The sequence below is a fragment of the Oryx dammah genome, unplaced genomic scaffold (genome assembly GCF_014754425.2).
Source record: "Oryx dammah isolate SB20612 unplaced genomic scaffold, SCBI_Odam_1.1 HiC_scaffold_25, whole genome shotgun sequence".
Taxonomy (NCBI): Eukaryota; Metazoa; Chordata; class Mammalia; order Artiodactyla; family Bovidae; genus Oryx; species Oryx dammah.
The window spans coordinates 49,559,038-49,574,992 of NW_024070209.1; the positions used below are offsets into that span (position 1 = coordinate 49,559,038).

The 15,955-nt window shown below is 38.7% G+C and overlaps 1 protein-coding gene across 2 annotated transcripts in view; it reads right to left on the reverse strand.

The window, feature by feature from the left end:
* DNAH6 (dynein axonemal heavy chain 6) overlaps window positions 1-15,955 on the reverse strand; it is a 285,139-nt gene that overhangs the window by 225,969 nt on the left and 43,215 nt on the right. For both annotated transcript variants that reach the window (XR_005718342.1, XM_040224335.1), the window contains exons 11-12: window positions 10,482-10,682; window positions 143-263 (exon numbers count right to left, since the gene is read on the reverse strand). Coding sequence is in view for 1 of the 2 variants with exons in the window: in XM_040224335.1 (XP_040080269.1) it covers window positions 143-263; window positions 10,482-10,682 (322 nt within the window). In the remaining variant the exon portion in view is untranslated. The remainder of the gene's footprint in view (window positions 1-142; window positions 264-10,481; window positions 10,683-15,955) is intronic.

A 15,955-nucleotide genomic window follows, 5' to 3' on the forward strand; every position in this document is an offset into this window, starting at 1 on the left:
ATGAATAAACTCTTGTGTTTTGTCACGCCAGCTCTTTTGGGCTACCATCTCTGTCACCACACACCACAAAACAGAAACCTAGACCATGATAAAGCTTGATATGACTCTTAGATATAATTAGCAAGGACAAATGAAAACTTACCAGGTTCTTGAAGTTTAAGATCTTGTAAATCAAGACTTTCATTTTCCTTGAAGAATATTTGAAACTTTTCAAATGTAGCTGCATATAATTGGGCAGATTCAAATGCTGCCTGTATGGCTTCCTAAACATCATATAAAATGAAAACAAACAAAAGTATATTTTTCCTGAGCAGAATTTAATTCTATAGAACTAAAAAATGCAGATGCACACTATGCTGTGACCTGGGGATATATAAGTGAGAGAAAAGGTACCATCCTTGATGACAAAGGGCAGTTAATAAATTCTCTTATGAAACTTAAAAAAAAAAATCTTTAAATGTGACTTTCAAAGAATTTTTCCTTATGATTAAAAAGAAGTAAACGTGTAATTTTTTAGCTTCATGGTGAACTTATACATCACTAGTAGATATATGGCAAGAGACAATGTCTATTTATTTTCCAAACTGCAAATTTTATGTCTTGGTTTAAATGTTTTTGAGTGAAGGCAAAACCATTTAGCATATATGCAAAATTACTTGCCTAATCTCATTATTAAATTATCTATACTGGCAAGTCTCCTATTTCAAAATGTCTTCAGAATTTGCCCTAATAAATACTTTCCCTCACTTTGATTAAACTTGGCGCAAACCTCCACTTCCCTACAAGACTTTTTCTATAATACCACATCAGTACACATTATCATAGTTCAGTGGCATCATAATGCCTGCGAATGGCAGTTAGGACTTGTTTCTTGTTGATCTTGGCCTATTACTCCCTGGCTACACTCCGTTGCCTTCTCTTAATATTTCCTACTAAGACTTCTTGCAAATGACTGCAATTTGCCCTAAGGAAAACTAGAGATGATCAATGGAACTGCTCATTCCCAACGCACCAATGCTAGGGTAGGTGGCTCAGACTCTTGCTTTACATACTTAGTGAGTAGTGGTAGAAATTTTAATTACAAACAATAGTACACACCCTAGATGGCTATATTTAGATATTTGTTCATTTATTTCCTTTCAATAGGCTTCATATATAATCTTCCAGAATGTTTCTGCTGTTTATTTCCTTACATTAAAAATTGAAGGGAAGATACTATGTCAAAGTATATCTCCTTTGAGCAGATTTAATAGTGTCTCTGGTACATGATCATGCAAGTGTTAGGCAGAAACACAATGGGTGACCCCAAAATGGAAAGCTCTACCAACATGTTCAAATATGACTTTTAAAACCTCACAGCATAGTTGCTGGAATATTTCAAAGAATTCCATATACGGTCACTGAATTCCTTAAATTTTAATAATATATCACATTCGCTTTATGACTTTCTCTCTATATATTATTTTACTCTGAACCATTTGGAAGAAAGCTGCAGACACAAGATATTTCTAACACTAAATATTTCAGGGCTTATTTAATAAACACAAAAATATTTTCTTAAACTGTCATAATATTAATGACTTAAATCAGTAAATTAGCATTGATATTAATACTATTATCTAATTACAGACCTTTATACAAATTTTGGGAGAAGGCAATGGCAACCCACTCCAGTACTCTTGCCTGGGAAACCCCATGGACAGAGGAGCCTGGTAGGCTACAGTTCATGGGGTTGCGAAGAGTCGAACATGACTGAGCGACTTCACTTTCACTTTTCACTTTCATGCACTGGAGAAGGAAATGGCAACCCACTCCAGTGTTCTTGCCTGGAGAATCCCAGGGACGGGAGCCTGGTGGGCTGCCGTCTATGGGGTCACAAAGAGTCGGACATGACTGAAGTGACTTAGCAGCAGCAGCAGCATACAAATTATGCCATCTCTCCCAATAATGTCTTTCATAGTAAAATAAAAAAACTTTTTTTCCCCCCCCGGCCCACTATCCTATCCAGGATCAGGTATTGTCATATATCTTTGGTGTCCTTTAATCTGGACCAATTTCTCAATCTTTGTCTTTCATGATCTTTACCTTTTTGAAGAGTATTGTGTGTGTGTGTGTGTGTGTGTGTGTGTGTGCAACACTTCTTAATGCTTACATTCAGTTATACATATTGGCAATAATATGACAGAAATGATGTATGTTCTCCATGTATCATGTTTAAAGGCACATAATGTTGATTTGTCCCATTACTAGCAATGTTAACAATACTAAAGTGGTATCTGTGAGATCTGTCGCTGTAAACGTACTATTTTCTCTTTAAATCAATAAATATCCTATGCAGAAATGTTTTGAGATAAAAGTCCTTTTTCTCACCATACCTTTGTATATCCATTTCAGTATGCATTGGAGATTCTCACCTATTTCTATGGTTGCTATAGAAGTGGTGGTAAAGTGCTATAAAGTGGTGATCTTTTTTTAGGTTTTCCTTCTGCGTTTACTAGTTGGCATTTTATTGTAAGGAAGAGCTTTCCATCGTCACTCCATCGATTCATTCATTTATTCATAAAATATTGCTTATGTATTTTTATTTTCAAACACTGTTATAACCATTACTTATTTTAATGGTCAGATTGTTCTAGAGAGACCCTTCAAGTTGGCTTTTTAACCTTTTCTGCAGGTCTCCATTCGTTCTTAGACATCTTCTTCTTTGTGTGGGGGGGTGGGGTAGAGGGGCTTTCCTGGTGGCTAGATGGTAACGAATCTGCCTGCAGTGAAGGAGACCCTGGTTCAATTCCTGGATCGGGAAGATCCCCTGGAAAAGTAAATGGCAACCCATTTCAGTATTCTTGCCTGGGAAATTCCATTGACAGAGGAGCCTGGCAGGCTACAGTCTATGGTGTCACAAAGAGTCAGACATGACTAAGCAATTAACACTTTCACTTTCACTCATATTTTGGTTCAACAGTATGCTCTGGGCTATTCTTGTACTTTGCTTCTTCTAGGAATAAGCAGTTTCTTCAGAGATAAGGATCTTTTGCTTTGGAATGATACATAGAAACCAATGTGTGGGCACTAAATGTGCTCATCACTATTAGGATGTCACTGCTTCCAGACCATCTCAGTGAGCAGAACAAGACACACACACACACCACAAATATACATACATACACAAGACCCTATATATAGTTCTCTTTCTACTGATTAATTAAAAATCATGATTTCATAATTCCATTTCCAATATAACACCATTCTGGCCTTTTCTCTTCCATATTTGTACTTCCCTTTCTAAGGAGGAGTAACCTCATTTCATTATCCACAATATATTTAGTTGTTTGCTAAACTACAGAATACACAGAAAGTCATTTCAGAATTGCTAATGCACTAATACCACTGTGAAAAACAAACTAAGTGGAACCTAATATTTGTTATAATTACAGTGATCTTTAGCTTAAGGGTATATAGGCAAAACACTGTATTTATTTATTTTTAAGACTTTGATTTATTAATTTACTTTTAAAAAATTAATTAATTTTACTTTATAATATTGTATTGGTTTTGCCACATTGAATCTGCCATGAGTGTACATGTGTTTCCCATCCTGAACCCCTCTCCCACTTCTCTCCCCATCCCATCCCTCTGGGTCATCCCAGTGCACCAGCCCTGAGCACCCTGTATCATGCATCAAACCTGGACTGGTGATTCGTTTCACATGTGATATTTTACATGTTTCAATGCTATTCTCCCATATCTTCCCACCCTCGCCCTCTTCCACAGAGCCCAAAAGACTGTTCAATACATCTGTATCTCTTTTGCTGTCTCACATACAGGGTTATTGTTACCTTCTTTCTAAATTCCATATATATGCGTTAGTATACTGTATTGGTATTTTTCTTTCTGGCTTACTTCACTCTGTATAATAGGCTCCAGTTTCATCCACCTCATCAGAACTGATTCAAATGCATTCTTTTTAATAGCTGAGTAATATTCCATTGTGTATATGTACCACAGCTTTCTTATCCATTCATTTGCTGATGGACATCTAGGTTGCTTCCATATCCTGGCTATTATAAACAGTGCTGCAATGAACACTGGGGTACACGTCTCTTTCGATTCTGGTTTCCTCGGTGTGTATGCCCAGCAGTGGGATTGCTGGGTCGTATGACAGTTCTATTTCCAGTTTTTTAACGAATCTCCACACTGTTCTCCATAGTGGCTGTACTAGTTTGCATTCCCACCAGCAGTGTAAGAAGGTTCCCTTTTCTCCACACCCTCTCCAGCATTTATTGCTTGTACACTTTTGGATCGCAGCCATTCTGACTGGAATGAAATGGTACCTCATTGTGGGTTTGATTTGCATTTCTTTGATAATGAGAAAACACTGCATTTAAAAGTTACTTGTTTTAGTGTTTTCCCCTTCCTCACAGTGTGGTCATTCATTTGAAATATAGAATAGTTCATTTGTTTTTTAATGCATCCTATTTTAAGATTTTGTTTCCTCATTCTCATAGCTTTCCTGCTGTTGTTATTTAGACACTAAGCTAGGTCCCACTCTTTCGTGACCTCATTGATTGTAGCCTGCATGGCTCCTCTGTCCATGGGACTTCCCAGGCAAGAATACTGGAGTAGAGTGCCGTTTCCTTGTCCAGGGCATTTTCCTGAGCCAGGGATCAAACCCACGTCTCCTGTATTGGCAGATGGATTCTTTACCACTGAGCCACTAGGGAAGTACATAGATTTTAAAAGAACTATACTGGACTATACTAAAAGGTATCCTCAGAACTAAGTGTGACTCTTCTCATCTTTTCTACTCCAAACCCACCATCCTGTCTACACCATTCCCATTGTCTTCTCTACGGAACCAATTTCATTAGTTTCTGGTTTATCTCTTCCTTCTCCCTATTTTCTGACATAAAAAGTAGCACACTATAGATATTCTTGTCTAATTTGATTTTTCCACCTAACAGTATATCCTGGAAATCACTCCATAGTTAATAAATTTTCATGTTACTTAGGTGTATTTCTGTGCTTTTTATTCCATTTCACTGGCCTGATAACTATGCATGTGCCAATACCACAATCTTTTAATTACAGAGTTTATATTTAATACTTGCCTAGAATAGTACCCCAAATAGCTTTTCTTTTTTAGGGTTTTCCTAGCTTCCATGGATGTCTATTATTCCTTATAGGCTTTACTATAAACCTAAAATGTTCTACAATAAGTTTATTAGTATTATTATTTAATTGGCGTTTTTATTACATTTATAAATTAACCTAAGGAGAATAGAAGCCTTTATTATGTTGAGTCATTCCATCTAAGAACATTTATCTATTTTTGTGTCTTCTATAAGCCTTTAAGAAAACTTAAAAGATATTCTTATGTAGGTTTTTTTTAGCATTTCTTACTAGGTTTATTCTTAAATATATTACCTGCTTTGTTGCTATTACAAATGGAGATTTTCCCACCAGGCATTTTCAGTATTCTAGAACAATTTATGTGATACTGTGAATATATGGCCTTTGGTGAGTCGATCTCTTTATATATGGTACTTTGTGAATATATGGTCTTTGGTGAGTTCCCCTGTGAACCCATTTGGGGCTGGTGCTTTTTACAAGGTATTTCTTTAATAACTTCCTCTGTTTCTGTGGATATCGGTAAGCTTTCTGTTTCCAATGCTGTTAATTTAGATACCCATGTTTTCCTAAAAATACTATCCATTTAATCTAAGTTTTCAAATTTATTTGGATAAATGTCTGCAGGGTTTTCATATTTATTTAGATAAGTAAATTTTTATTTTGATAAAAATCCCTTGTTTTTTTTTTCTGTTTCAATGGTTATTTCCTTATTATTTATCACTGATTATGTTAGTTAAGAATTCTATATTCTAATTTACATTTTTCCTACTTGATCTGTCTTCTAATGAAAGCGCCATGTTAAAGACTTCTGTTCACAGTAATTCTGTTTATGTACCATTTGTGTCTCATTGCATTTCTTTGCCTTTTGCATTTCTTGTACTATTTTGTGTGTAGAGATTTATAGCCCTGACTCATGGGACCACAAGTCTTGCTTTCTTATGGTTACGTTTGCCTTTACAATATTGAACACTACTCCATATTTTGTCTCCCTGAATTCTTTGTCTTACATTGCACATTTGTTCTTGCATGCTGTGTGTCTTATCCGTTAAAGCCCTCAGCATATTAATCATCAGTTCAGTTCAGTTCATTCAGTCATGTCCAACCCTCTGTGACCCCATGGACTGCAGCACGCCAGGATTCCCTGTCCATCACTAACTTCTGGAGCTGCTCAAACTTACGTCCATCCAGTCAGTGATGCCATCCAATTATCTCATCTTCTGTCATCCCCTTCTCCTCTAGCTGGAAAAACCATAGCTTTGACTAGATGGACCTTTGTTGGCAAAGTAATGTCTCTGCTTTTGAATATGCTGTCTAGGTTGGTCATAGCTTTTCTTCCAAGGAGCAAGCGTCTTTTAATTTCATGGCTGCAGTCACCATCTACAGTGATTTTGGAGCCCCCCAAAATAAAGTCTCTCACTGTTTCCATTGTCTCCCCATCTATTTGCCATGAGGTGATGGGACCAGATGCCATGATCTTAGTTTTCTCTATATTGAGTTTTAAGCCAATATTTTCACTCTCCTCTTTCACTTTCATCAAGAGGTTCTTTAGTTCTTCTTCACTTTCTGCCATAAGGTGGTGTCATCTGCATATCTGAGGTTATTGATATTTCTCCCAGCAATCTTGATTCCAGCTTGTGCTCCATCCAGCCCAGCATTTCTCATGATGTACTCTGCATAGAAGTTAAATAAGCAGGGTGACAGTATACAGCCTTGACGTACTCCTTTTCCTATTTGGAACCAGTCTGTTGTTCCATGTCCAGTTCTAACTCTTGCTTCTTAACCTGCATACAGATTTCTCAAGAGGCAGGTCAGGTGGTCTGGTATTCCCATCTCTTTCAGAATTTTCCACAGTTTATTGTGATCCACACAGTCAAGGGCTTTGGCATAGTCAATAAAGCAGAAGTAGATGTTTTTTCTGGAGCTCTCTTGCTTTTTTGATGATCCAATGGATGTTGGCAATTTGATCTCTGGTTCCTCTGTCTTTTCTAAATCCAGCTTGAACATCTGGAAGTTTATGGTTCACATACTGTTGAAGCCTGGCTTGGAGAATTTTGAGCACTATTTACTAGCGTGTGAGATGAATGCAATTGTGCGGTCATTTGAGCAAACTTTGGCATTGCCTTTCTTGGGGATTGAAATGAAAATTGACCTTTTCCAGTCCTGTAGCCACTGCTGAGTTTTCCAAATTTGCTGGCATATTGACTGCAGCATTTTCACAGCATCATCTTTGAGGATTTGAAGGAGCTCAACTGGAATTCCGTTGCCTCTACTAGCTTTGTTTGTAGTGATGCTTCCTAAGGCCCACTTCACTTTCCATTCCAGGATGTCTGGCTCTAGGTGAGTGATCATAACGTCGTGGTTATCTGGGTCATGAAGATCTTTTATGTATAGTTCTTCTGTGTATTGTTGCCACCTCTTCTTAATATCTTCTGCTTCTGTTAGGTCCATTCCATGTATGTCCTTTATTGTGCCCTTCTTTGCATGAAATGTTCCCTGATATCTCTAACTTTCTTGAAGAGATCTCTAGTCTTTCCCATTCTATTAATCATAGTTGTTCTATTAATCATGCATGCATGCTCAGTCAGTCACTTCAGTTGTGCCCAACTCTCTGTGACCCCATGGACCATGGCCCCCCAGGCTCCTCTGTCCATGGGATTCTTCAGGCAAGAATACTGGAATGGGTTGCCATTTCCTTCTCCAATGACTATTAATCATAGTTGTATGATTATTTAATCATAGTTGCTTTAAATTCTGGGTATGATATGTCCAATACCCCTGCCATGTCTGGGTCTGATACTTGCTCTAATTTTTTCCCTTTTTAATATGCCTTGTAACTTTTTTTGATAACTGGATGTCATATACCTGGTAAAAGGAATGGCTGTTAATAGGTCCTTAGTTAGAGGATGATATGTGTCAGGGAAGGGGATATATTTTACCTTCATCCTTTGATTAGGTCTCAGTCTTTTAGTGAGCCAGTGCCTCTGGACTGTGAGTATCATCATAAATGTCTCTTGCTTTTTCCTCCCCCTCTCTCCTTAGGTGGGACAGGATGGCTAGAGTAGGCTGGAGTTGTATATTTCCCTTCCCTCAGGTCAGTAAAGACCTGACAATACACTAGCAAATTAAACTCTGGATAACTAATTTCCTCTAAGGGCAGGCCTTGTTAAGAACAGAGTGCTCTGATGTATTTCAAATGATTCCTTTCCCCTCTCCCTGCTGGAAGCATGAGGAGATCTTTTCCTAATATTTACTGTAAGAACCTGGTTGAGCTCCTGCAGGTAAATTTCATAACACTGTGGGAGTCTCCTATAACTGGGTCCCCTGAGTGCTTTATTCTGAGTTGTTCACACTGAGCCTCCAGCAAAGTACCAACTACAGTTCTGGTTTTCCCGTCCTGGCACTGGTTCTCACTGAGGTTTCTGCCCATGAGTCTCTGCTCTCAGAACCATGACTGCCTGTATATATTTCTCTGTCTCTCCAGTTTTGAGGGCTGTGGTTTTCCCTATGCCCTCGCCTCTCTTCCAGACCCATTAACAGTCTGTTCAATCAATGTGTTCAGCTTTTCACTTGTTGTTAGGATGGAGTGGCAACTTCCAAGCTCCTCACATGTGGATCTACAAATAGAAAGATCATTCTTTTTACCAGATATCTCTTGATTGGATGAAACTCATCTTTGTTCCACAAAAACTCCAGATCAGCGTCAAGTTCTCTAGGGCACATTGTCTTTCTAAAACTACTTTTTCTATGGCCTTGCTACTTGAAGGACTGGCTTATCTAGAAAAACATTCTTGATCACATTTTTTTCCCTTGAGTTTCATTAAAAAGTGCTTTTCCATCATCACCTTGCTTTATATGCCATTTTTGAGAAGCCTGATGCTGTTTCCATACGTTATGTTATTATTTTGCTTTGAGACCTGGAGGAAAAATATTTTTTTTCTTTAAAAGATAGTAGTTTCAAGAGTATGTATCTCCGAGTTAATTGGTCTGGGCCAATTTTCCAAGGTACTCTGTATATCGATTCACAGTTTCTTTTCTTGGACTATAGTTATGAGCTTGTTCTACCCCTTGTTTTATTTTTCTTCTTCAGAGACTTCAATTATATGTATATTATTTTTCTTTGCCTTTTTTCTATTTTGATTAGTTTCTTTCTAACCATTTTTTTTCTTATATCAGTGGTAAAGAATCTGCCTACCAATGAAGAAGACACAAGAAATGTGGGTTCTATCCTTGGGTTAGGAAGATCCCCTGGAGTAGTAAATGGCAACCCACTCCAGTATTCTTGCCTGGAGCATTCCATAGACAGAGGAGCCTGGTGGGCTACAGTCCATAGGGTAGCAAAGAGTGGGACAGGACTGAGCAGCTGAGGACATGCACAAACACTAGCTTATTTTCATTTTTTTGGTTGTTTTCCTGTCTTTTAAATTTTAGTTTCAGTTTATTCACCTTTGGACACTATGAAATTTAGTCTACATTTCTTAGATAATTTTGTCTTAAAACAATACCATTTATATTTTAAATTCTGAATTTTTGATATGTTATTTCACACATATTCAGGCTTGAATATGTGTTTGATGTTATATACTTGAGTTTACAGTACAGCTTTTGTTTCATGGCTTTGAGGGGGAAAAGAAGGAATATTCATCAGCTTTTTTAATCTTCATTTTTCTGATTTTTCTTTATGGTAACTTCTCATGTATTTAATATATTTTAATTAATTTGGTTCATGGATTTGGAGTAATGTATAAGATTTAGAATTCAAAGGCATTTTATTTTGTAAGTGTAGCAATGTGCAGACTATTTTATCTTCTGGTTGTGGGGAGTCAGGTATATTCTGATTTTTTGGTTCTGTTTTGTTTAGCAGGACCTTAACTTTTCATCAGTTGCTTTATTTCTTCTGCACCACTCAATGTTCAAATAATGCCTCTTCTTCCTTTTTAAAAAAATAATTAATTATTTATTTTTTGGAGGCTAATTGCTTTACAATATTGTATTGGTTTTGCCATACATTGACATGGATCTGCCATGGGTTTACACGTGTTCCCCATCCTGAACCCCCCCTCCCTCTTCCCTCCCCATCCCATCCCTCTGGGTCATCCCAGTGCACCAGCCCTGAGCACCCTGTATCTATCTTATTTTCTCCCTTAGAAGTTATTCAAGTCTTGAATAGCTTGTGCCTTTATGTCTCTTTCCTATCATCAGTGCTCTGATATACTAGGACTTTAAAAAAATCTCTTAACCATCTAGAGATTAAGTAGCATTCAATTTAAAGATAAGACAGGAAGAAAATATGTTGCTCAGTTAATTAAAAATTTAAAGTATTGTAAAAATGGCTTTAGTAAAAGAAAATATACCTTTATTTGGAAGATAATTGTGTGAAAATTCTTATCATCATCAAATACTGCCGATAAGCTTGGACCAAACCCACAAGTTTTTTCTTCCATTTTGTTGTTAATGTAAGGGCTGGTAAAAGCATCAAAATATGAATCAGGCACGAGATTAGGAACTGATAACACAGTGTTTTGGAAATGATTAATTGCACCTGAAATACCATCCTGTTAGAGAGAAAAGCACAAACAAAAATGTAAATGCATATAAGGGTATATTTATAAAAATTTTGAATTTTCTAAAATACTAAAATAAATAAGAATAATTCATTCAACCATACCAAGTACTACATTGACTCTAAGTATATGACAAATCAGAAGACACAGCCCCTGTGTTTAGGAACTATGTTTTCTAATTGAGAGAGAAACTGATAAGCAAAAAATTGCAACACATTAAGATGAATATATTACATTCATTTGAAATATGAACAAAACCCAGAAAAGTCATAAGGGAAAGAAGGCCAAGATAGCCTAAGAATATCGGGGAATATTTAAAGGGTAGCTAGGGCTTGCCAGGTGGTGTTAGTGGGAAAGAACCTGTCTGCCAATGCAGGAGACATAACAGACACAAGTTTGATCCCCGGGTCAGGAAGATCCCTTGGAGAAGGGCATGGCAACTCACTCCAGTATTCTTGTCTGGAGAATTCCATGGACAGGGGAACCTGGCAGGCTATGGTCCATGGGGTGGCAGAGTCAGACATGGCAGACTAGCAGGCAATCAATAAAAGTTCATATTCTTTGAGCAGCAGTTTCCATTCTAGATATCTATCTTTAGAGAACAATTAGGTATGTAAACAATGATTCATGTGGAACGGCACTCACTGAAGCAATACTTATAGTAAAAACTAATTAGAGAAATACTTTAGTGTTCAAAAATAGAATGGTTAAGTTATAGTATATTTATACAAATGAAAATTAGGCATCTTTTCAAAATGGTGTCTCCAAAGATTGATTAATGAATGATACGGGAAAAGTTTATAATATAATGTTACAAAGCTTATAAAAAAAAAAGAGAGAGAGCAGGATAAAACTGGTGTATAAATCCCATTTTAAAATGCATATGTAAATCTCATGGCCAGTTAAGTCTGTTGGTATATATCAGTATGTACTAAAACAAAATTGGAGAAAACATCTGAAAATGTTAAAAGGTTATTTCTATTTGTGGCACATGGGATGACCAATGTTGCTAATAATGTCTTTTTGTGTTTTCCACATTCTCTTCAGTGAGCACAAATTAATTTTTAATTTATAATAAAAGTCTATCTAAATGATATAAAGAAAAGGTACTTCTTGAGATGAACTTTAAAAGATGAGCAGGAGCTTCTCAAGTATACAAGACTGAAGTAGAGTTCTTGTAAGTCACTGTATGTGAGAGGCCCACGGAGGGCGGCAGGACCGTGTGCTGCAGCGTAAGTGCCAGTGTGGTTAAATGCAGTTGTGATGCAGTCGACCCCTCATGAAAGGCTTGTGAATGATGCTGAGCTGGTGGCCCAGCATTCCCCAGATTGTGACCATGGGCTGCCGCTGCTGCTAAGTCACTTCAGTTGTGTCTGACTCTGTGCGACCCCCTAGACGGCAGCCCACCAGGCTCCCCCGTCCCTGGGATTCTCCAGGCAAGAACACTGGAGTGGGTTGCCATTTCCTTCTCCAATGCACAAAAGTGAAAAGTGAAAGTGAAGTCACTCAGTCGTGTCTGACCCTCAGCGACCCCATGGACTGCAGCCTACCAGGCTTCTCCATCCATGGGATTTTCCAGGCAAAAGTACTGGAGTGGGGTACCATTGCCTTCCCTGAGTTAAAGGTGTCCCAAGGTCAGATAAGTTTGGGAAGAAACCTCACATTAAGCAAAACTAAACAGGATTTTCCTCTGGATCTGTTAAAAAGACGTTTTCATATTTGTTAATGTGTAAATGCATATCACAACCCCGTCTCCTAGAATGTCTACCAGTATCTTATAGAGCATCCTTTGAAAATGCTACTATAGACGATGGAGAAATTTAATTTTAAGTGACATGATAAGATATGCCTATAAAATAATCTTGCAGTCAGCAATGTAGAAAATGGACTAGAAGGTAGAGAGGCAGGCAGGTGAGAAGAGACTATCACAGCAGGGATGGGGTTCTCATTGAAGGGAGGTGCAACTAAGGTCAACACACAGGACTTGATTCCAAAGAGTAAGGGAGGATCTAGGATGATGCCTAGATCCTAGATCAGGGCTTTCCTGATGGCTCACTGGGTAAAGAATTTGCCTGCAGTGCAGGAGACACCAGAGACACTAGTTCGAACCCTGGGTCAGGAAGATCCCCTGGAAAAGGAAATAGAAACCCAATCCAGTATTCTTGCTCAGGAAATCCCATGAACAGAGGAGCTTAGAGGGCTACATTCCACGGGGTCACAAGAGTCAGACACAATTGATCAACTAAGCACAGGATGACTCCGAGATTGCTGGCTTGGGCATCTGGATACTGCTTTTCATTCAAATACAGAAGGAAAAGTAAGTTTTGGAAGAAGTTGATAAGTTTAATTTATGTTGGTGTGTGTGTGCTTGGTCGCTTAATTGGGTCTGACTCTTTGTGACCCCATGGACTGTGGCCCACCAGGCTCCTCTCTCCATGAGATTTTTCAAGCAACAATACTGGAACAGGTTGCCAGTTACTCCTCCAGAGGATCTTCCTAACTCAGGGATCAAACCCACATCTCTGGTGTCTTCTGCATTGGCAGGTGGATTCTTTACCTCTGTACCACCTGGGAAGCCCTTATTTTGGTGAGTTGGACTTAACTGTGGAGATTTCCAGATGGCTCCAAGTCTGGAGCCTAGAAGAAAAGTACTGTATGGAAATATACATTTAAAGATGCCTTTCTAGAAGCAGTAGTTAGAACAATGGGCACAGACACAAGCACCCAGGAAGAATATATAGCATGTGAGGAGGAGGGAGCCTTTAAGGATCATAGCAGTCAAAGCTCAGACAAAAAAGATGCTCCAAAATAGAGGACTGAAAAGGAAAAGATGTTGCCACAGGAGTAAAACCAAGAGAAATTTAACCAAGGGGGGAGTCTATTTCCAGAGGTGAGAGCAGTAAATAAGAGTCATATGCAATCAGAGGTCTGTTAAACACAACAGGAACAGGAAAGGATTGAAAAATGTGTGTTGGACTGAGTATTCAGTTCAGTTCAGTTCAGTCTCTCAGTCATGTCCGACTCTTTGCAACCCCATGGACTGCAGCATGCCAGGTCTCCCTGTCCATCACCAACTCCGGGAGCTACTCAAACTCATGTCCATTGAATCGGTGATACCATCCAACATCTCATCCTGTCATCCCCTTCTCCTGCCTTCAATCTTTCCCAGCATCAGGGTCTTTTCAAATGAATCAGCTCTTTGCATCAGATGGCCGAAGTACTGGAGTTTCAGCTTCAACATCAGTACTTCCAGTGAATATTCAGGACTGATTTCCTTTAGGATGGACTGGTTGGATCTCCTTGCTGTTCAAGGGACTCTCAAGAGTCTCTTCCAACACCACAGTTCAAAAGCATCAATTCTTCAGTGCTCAGCTTTCTTTATAGTCCAACTCTCACATCCATACACAACCACTGGAAAAACCACAGCCTTGACTAGACAGACCTTTGTTGGGAAAGTAATGTCTCTGCTTTTTAATATGTTGTCTAGGTTGGTCATAACTTTTCTTCCAAGGAGTAAGTGCCTTTTAGTTTCATGGCTGCAGTCACCATCTGCAGTGATTGTGTAGCCCCCCAAAATAAAGTCTGCCACTGTTTCCACTGTTTCTCCATCTATTTCTCCATCTTATCTCCAGCCATAAGTGATGGGACCAGATGCCATGATCTTAGTTTTCTCAATGTTGTGCTTTAAGCCAACTTTTTCACTCTCCTCTTTCACTTTCATCAAGACGTTTTTTAGTTCTTCTTAGTTTTCTGCCATAAGGGTGGTGTCATCTGCATATCTGAGGTTATTGATATTTTTCCTGGCAATCTTGATTCCAGCTTGCTTCATCCAGCCCAGCATTTCTCATGATGTACTCTGAATATAAATTAAACAAGCAGGGTGACAGTATATAGTCTTGACATACTCCTTTTCCTATTTGGAACCAACCTGTTGGTCCATGTCCAGTTCTAACTGTTGCTTCCTGACCTGCATGCAGATTTCTCAAGAAGTAGGTCAGGTGGCCTGGTATTCCCATCTCTTTCATAATTTTCCACAGTTTCTTGTGATCCACACAGTCAAATGCTTTGGCATAGTCAATAAAGTAGAAATAGATGTTTTTTTTTTGGAACTCTCTTGCTTTTTTGATGATCCAGTGGATGTTGGCAATTTGATCTCTGGTTCCTCTGCCTTTTCTAAATCCAGCTTGAACATCTGGAAGTTCACGGTTCACGTATTGTTGAAGCCTGGTTTGGAGAATTTTGAGCATTATTTTACTAGTGTGTGAGATGAGTGCAATTGTGCGGTCATTTGAGCATTCTTTGGCATTGCCTTTCTTGGGGATTGGAATGAAAACTGACCTTTTCCAGTCCTGTGGCCACGGCTGAGTTTTCCAAATTTGCTGGCATATTGAGTGCAGCACTTTCACAGCATCATCTTTTGGATCAAGTATTCGGATCAAGTAGTAGGAGACCATAGTTAATCCAAGCAAGAACAATGTCAGATGTCAAGACTTAAGTATATAATTTTTCCTTTAGATGAAGCTCTATGTGTGTATGCATGTTTGAAATGCTAAGACTAATGACAGAAATAAGAGTGAGAAAAAAATAGAAAATTCATGATTGACAGTCCTGTTTATACTGCCATTGGCTAATCTGGGGCTACATGAAGCAAAATCTTATGTGTGGTGTGAACATATGAATGTGCTTAGCCTACAACTTATCTAGGAATTAAAAATACTCCTGTTGGGCTTCCCTGATGGCTCAGATGGTAAAGAATCCACCCGTAATGCAGCAGACCCAGGTTCAGTCCCTGGGATGGGAAGATCCAGGAAAGGCTATCCACTCCAGTATTCTTGCCTGGAGAATTTCATGGACAGAGGAGCCTGGCAGGCTGCAGTCCTTGGGGTTGCAAAGAGTTGGACACGAATGACCGACTAACATTCATGTTGGGAGTAGGGTCCTACAACAGGAAATATTAAGTGTTGAGGTTTTCAAGGCCTATCCCTTGGTGCTTAAGGAGAATAGCCAGCTGCTAGCTGGAGAGAGCTTTCTTGTGTTATCTTCCTGTACTCTGTCTTCCATGTTAAGGCTATGAATATTCTGGCCTGGAAAGGGCACGAAAATCCAGTGCCTCTCTTATTGGAAACTCCTGAGAGAGAGTCCTACCATAGGGACCTCAGCAGGCTGCTCATCCTTGTAAATATCCTAAACAAGCCTGATGATCTCATAAATTACGGAGTCAAAAATTGTTGGAAGAGGAAGCAACCTTAAAACTCACCTGCCTC